The following is a 6,000-nucleotide window of genomic DNA, read 5'->3' as shown; positions in this document are numbered from 1 at the left end:
TCACATGGATGCACTAGCAGGCTAGATTAGTATCTAGCCTGCTTAAATTAGCCTTTAATAGCCATTTTTAATAGCCATGGGGAGCAGAAAAGAACAGTCAAAAGACCTGCATAACAAGGTAATGAAACTTTACAAAGATGGAAAAGGATAAAAAAAGATATCCAAAGCCTTGAATATGCCAGTCAGTACTGTTAAATCGTTTAACCACTTGAGGACCAGCCTCGTTTTGGATTTTAGGTGTTTACATGTTTAAAACAGGTTTTTCTGCTAGAAAATTACTTAGAACCCCAAACATTATATATGGTTTTTCTTCTAACACCCTAGAGAATAAAATGGCGGTCATTGCAGTACTTTTTTTTGCACCGTATTTGCGCAGCGGTCTTAAAAGCGCACTTTTTTTGGAAAAAATTCACTTTTTTGAATAAAAAAATAAGACAACAGTAAAGTTAGCCCAATTTTTTTTATATTGTGAAATATAATGTTACACCAAGTAAATTGATACCCAACATGTCACGCTTGAAAATAGCGCCCGCTCGTGGAATGGTGTCAAACTTTTACCCTCAAAAATCTCCATAGGCGACGTTTAAAAAATTCTACAGGTTGCATATTTTACGGTACAGAGGAGGTCTAGGGCTAGAATTATTGCTCTCGCTCTACCGGTCGTGGCGATACCTCACATGTGTGGTTTGACCACCGTTTTCATATGCGGGCGCTACTCGCGTATGCGTTCGCTTCTGCGCGCGAACTCGTCGGGACAGGGGGGTTTTAAAATTTTTTTTTTATTTGTATTATTTATTTTACAATATTTTATTTATTTTTACACTGTTTTTTAAAAAAAAAAGGCGTGGACAGAAGTGACGTATTGACGTCGCTTCCGCCCAGCAGTGTATTGGAGACGAGTGAGCGCCATTTTAGCCTCACTCGTCTCCAGACACACCACACAGAAGGACGTGATCGCCTCCGCCGCTACCGACGGCTCCGGTAAGCGGCGGAGGGCACTGGATCACGGCGGGAGGGGGGGCCTCTCCCGCCACCGATAAAAGTGATCTTGCGGCGAATTCGCCGCAGGGACCACTTTTATCTGAAAGCCGACCGCGCACAAAAACGGGGATACCGGGGTTATGGTAGCTAGCTGCTGCCATAACAACGATATCCCGTTCAAAGTTTGGACGTACATCGTCATGCGGCGGTCTTGAAGTGCTTAATAAGAAGTGGAAAATTTGAGAATCTCTTGATGCCAAGCCAAGGTCAGGTAGATCAAGAAAGATTTCAGCCACAACTGCCACAGGAATTGTTCGGGATACAAAGAAAAAACCCACAGGTAACCTCAGGAGAAATACAGGCTGCTCTGGAAAAACATGGTGTGGTTGTTTTTAAGGAGCACAATACAATGATACTTGAACAAAAAAGAGCTGCATGGTCAAGTTGTCAGAAGGAATCCTTTACTGCACAAGTTCCACAAAAAAACCTGGTTACAATATGCCCAACACCACCTTGACATGCCTCATTGGGCTTTTTGTGGCATTGATGCAGTAAAGGCTTCCTTCTGGCAGCTCAACCATGCAGCTCTTTTTTGTTCAAGTATCGTTGAATTGTGCTCCTTAAAAACAATTACACCATCTTTTTGGAGAGCAGCCTGTATTTCTCCTGAGGTTACCTGTGGGTTTTTCTTTGTATTCTGAGCTATTCTTTCGCCAGTTATGGCTGCAATCTTTCTTGGTCTACCTGACCTTGGCATGGTATCAAAAGAGCCCCAAATTTTCCACTTCTTAATAAGGAATTAAACAGTACTGACTGGCATATTCAAGGCTTTGGGTATATTTTTATATCCTTTTCCATCTTTATAAAGTTCCATTACCTTGTTACGCAGGTCTTTTGACTGTTCTTTTCTACCGCCTCATGGCATAGTATCTAGCCTGCTTAGTGCATCCACGTGAGAGCTAACAAACTCATTGACTATTTATACAAAGACAATAATTGTGATTTAAAAAGCCACAAATGTGAGAAATTGACCTTTTATTGCCATTTTAACCTGTGTGTGCCACCTTCTGTGTCTGTGCCAAGGCCAAACATTCCAGGGTACGTAAACTTTATCAGGTCCATTTGGGCGATTTCTGTTATTATGATTTAAAAAGGAGCCAAAAAACTATGTCATAATAAATGGCTTCATGTGATCACTATCCTTAAATAAAAGACAGTTTTTTGCATGATCATATTTTCAATATTAATGCTAAAACTTCACAATTTCTGCCAGGGTATGCAAACTTTTGAAGCCCTACAGATGCATGGATGCAAGTGGAAAGACCATACACAGCCTGGTGGGGCTGGCTGAATAAAAATGAATATGGGGCTTAGCCTTTTAATGGCCATAAAACCAGCAGTCGCAAATTTGTGAAAATGCCAGTTAGGCCTGGGCTGGTGTAGCAAAGGCCTATGAGCGTATCTAAAAACAAACATGTAATATACTGCAGCCTATGAATCCTCAGATGTGGTAACTGTATTTTTTTGGGGGGGTTGTATTTTTTTTTTTTTTTTTACTTGGCAATCCTCCCAGTGTTTTTTTTTTTTTGTTTGTTTTGTTTTTTAAACTCCCTTCCTTAACAGAAAAAGCTGTCCAGCAAAAGTAGTAGCACCAGCCACCACTGGGTTTCGCCCTTCTCCAGCCACAGTGAATGGATCAGAAAGCATCCTGCAATAAGAGATGCAGGGGATCTATTTTTATGCTTTTCTTGTTATCATTACCAAATTCCTTACAAATTACTTAGCACCACAAAATGATAGTTAGTTCTGCATTGTCTAAAAGGGCAGTACTGGGAGGTGGGTAGGGGATGGAACAAAGGAATGGTGCCCGGAGGTGGGTAGGGGCAGAGAAAAGGGATAATTCGGAAAGGGGGAGTTCCTGCACCTATTCTATGAGAAAAAAAAAAAAGCCCTGTGTACTTTTTCCAGGAGGCTTCAGAACTATAAAGACATAATTTTTGCCTGGGTGAGAATGACAGCTAGGGAGCAGGGTGGACCAAAAAAAAAGGAAAAAAAGGTATCCAAACACAGAATGATGCCAAGTGCATTCAGCAGAAATCTTCCCTACCTAATTCTGTGTTAAAATAGTTAAAAACAACTTTGCAATGCATTTTTGCCTGCACCAGATGTGATAAAGTCTTCCCTTGTCTACCTGGGTCCAACTATAAATAGCCATGTAAATGCCGACCAGAATATACTGTCAGTGTACACTGTAAATGTGCTTTACTGCCTCTTTGATGCCTAGTGTGCACCAACAACATGCAAACAAAGCAGAACATACCAGTAAAGATTAGAAATCTCTAATGTAGCACCCAATGTTTACAGTGTAGGAAACTTTAGTTGGGCTCCTCTGTAGGCAGAGGAGCCAGGGTTAATTTGTTTGGAGTTAGTTGGCAGAGTCCCAAAGGCTGAGTCTCTGTTGCCTCCCCCTGGCTTCTGGGGCTGCTGGAGGGTTCTAGAGGGCGAAGGAGCAAAGATGAGGCCTGAATATTTATGGAGTCTAATTCAATCCCTGGGTGGGTATTGGAATAGAAGGTGGATAGACAGGTCATTAATATTCTGGAGGCTGGTGATGTGGTAAGTAGAGTGCGGGGTCCAGTTGCCTGGAGGGGACCCCTATGCTTGGGTGCTCTGCCCTTGGCCAGAAAGAAGGAAGGAACAAGAGAGAGAGAAGCAGATGATGTCTCACACCCCTCCAGGTTCAGCTAGGCTTAGCTGAAGCCATCCTGGGAGCCATTGGGACCTGTCCAGCAGGAGGCCTGTTCAGCAGTCACATGCGCTTCATGATCGACCAAAGGGAGTGAGTGAGTAGCTTCGACCACTGCATCCCAGAACCTGATAAAGGAGAAGCAGCCAGGTGCAAGACCGTTACCCTACAACTCTTGTTTGGGGAATCTAAGAAGCAGCCAGGTGCCTTGGAATTTTGTACAGTGATTGAACACCTGCATTCAGTGATTAGAAATCTTTCTTTAGCAGTTGATCCATGTATCCTATAGGAGGACAGCCATCTGATTTTTGGTAGCCAGAGACAGTTTCAAGTCCTCGAGTTACATTCAAGTTACAGTTCTGGGCATCCCATACCTTCCCATCCTTATCCAAATTCATCCGTGAAAAAAAACAAAAACAAAACATCCTGGACTGGTTCTTGACTGCTAAGTGAATGCTGGAAATTTCCTGTTGCCTGGCTGTGCATGTAAGGGGGAGCCATAAATCCAGAGGCCTTTATGAGGGTAATGCTACAGTAATATATAATACAATGTTTAAAAATGTCACAAACTCTTCTATCTTCCCTCAACCACCAGTCCAGCAACACAGACATATAAACTTGTATCCTAATGACTAGGGTTTTGATGATACCAGGCAATATGACCTTTAACATTAAGTTGGTGGTTTAAGAGGAGGATCTTCCCCCAGTATAAGCACAGTCTCCCGCTTTGATGTTTGGCCCTTTGGAGCCACAAATTTCACCCTTGCCTCTTTTCTTTACTACCAAAACGTGAAATATCATAACGGAAGGCCTCTCTTCATTATCATCTAACATCAGCTCCTCCAACCAAGGGACAGAGTTAGAGAATTGTCTCTGATTGGTGCAAGTCAGACAGGTGCACTTTAACGCTCCATGTGTCAAACAGCTTTTCAGTCACTGGAGAGACTAAAGAGAGGAGATAGGGCAGCTTAGTTTATATCTTGGAGCAGGCTTTGTGTATGAACTCGAGCTGGTTCCTGGCCTGGAATACTTCAGGAGTCAAAGAGTGCGCTGGACGTCTGTCTCAGATTTCTGAGTTAGCTGCCATTCCAAGAACTTGTGCAGGTAAAATTAGCAAGCAAACATGATCAGTGTAAATAGGTTTAGCCACAGATCGCATTGTCCAAAGCAGTTTCTTCTGCGCAGAATGCTGGTTATCCACACCAAAGTGGGGAGATTTTAGCCCACACTCACCGCTTTATAGGCTCTCTGGGAATGGATGTTAATACTGAAGAAGCTGTTTCCAAAGACCACCTTGAAAAGGGGAAACAAGACAGCCTTCCCGAGGATCACTTAGAAGACAAGAGATTGACCCTAGCTGGGATTCCTCTGGGCTTGGAGTACAACTGGTCTTGGGTAATGTTTTCTTTTTTCAGCTTGATTGTAACTGTAGCAAATGCTTGCAATATACTTAGCTACTTGAGGATTTTAGAATGATTTGCTGTTAGTCTTTTTCATTGTATTGTATGTGCTGACAACATATAGAAATTTCAGTGTGTGTGTATCCAATATTGATACGTGCAAGATGGACTGTAACGATTTATATCTTGCATTGTGCGATTACAATATTTAAAGACCTGAAGAAGCTCTGACAATGGGTTTGAGATATGTTATACAGACGATAACTTCAAGTATTCCTAAGATCATAATATACTTTATACACTATACACTATACTACTTATAATATATATATATTCGGCTGTATCATGCTTCATTTTTTTTCTAGTGTGAATGATAAAAAATGCACTATATAATACATATGAAATGAAAATTATATTGAAATAAATAGTTACAGTAAGATGTAAAAGTGAAAAAAGACGATTCCTACTACTTGTGTTTGGGATGGATGGAGGTGGATCCATCAGAATGGCCAAATCATAATATAACAAATAAATCTGAATCTTCCTAAACTTCTGATAATACAAATCGATTTGGAATAATTAATATATTAAACAAATCTGAATATACAAAAACAAATTACGAATATACGAAACAAATTACGAAAATCAATCATTCTAACATAACAAATATGACTAAATGAAATTATTAACCTAACGAAACAAAATACATTTTTCTGTCGTGCACATCTCTAATATACTGTATACTTTTTAATTGATGCAATTAAATTGTGGATGTTTTAACAGTATGGTGAATGTATAAGCAGATGTTTTGAACAAGGTATTTAAAAAGGAGATCTCACAAGCTGCATAGTACTGCATTGCTCAACACTACCT

General features: G+C 40.8%; 1 protein-coding gene across 2 annotated transcripts in view; it reads left to right on the top strand.

Moving 5' to 3' along the window:
- The first annotated feature begins 4,843 nt into the window (after window positions 1-4,843).
- Window positions 4,844-6,000, top strand: part of LPIN1 (lipin 1) — a 265,282-nt gene continuing 264,125 nt past the window's right edge. The window contains exon 1 of one of the 2 annotated variants that reach the window (XM_073625360.1): window positions 4,844-5,122. In XM_073625360.1, coding sequence (XP_073481461.1) covers window positions 4,982-5,122 — 141 coding nt within the window. In that variant the 5' untranslated portion in view covers window positions 4,844-4,981. The remainder of the gene's footprint in view (window positions 5,123-6,000) is intronic. The other variant, XM_073625362.1, reaches the window with a different exon arrangement.

This window comes from Aquarana catesbeiana, linkage group LG04 (assembly GCF_042186555.1).
Source record: "Aquarana catesbeiana isolate 2022-GZ linkage group LG04, ASM4218655v1, whole genome shotgun sequence".
NCBI classification, from domain to species: Eukaryota; Metazoa; Chordata; class Amphibia; order Anura; family Ranidae; genus Aquarana; species Aquarana catesbeiana.
This window is presented reverse-complemented; position numbering and strand designations above follow the sequence as displayed.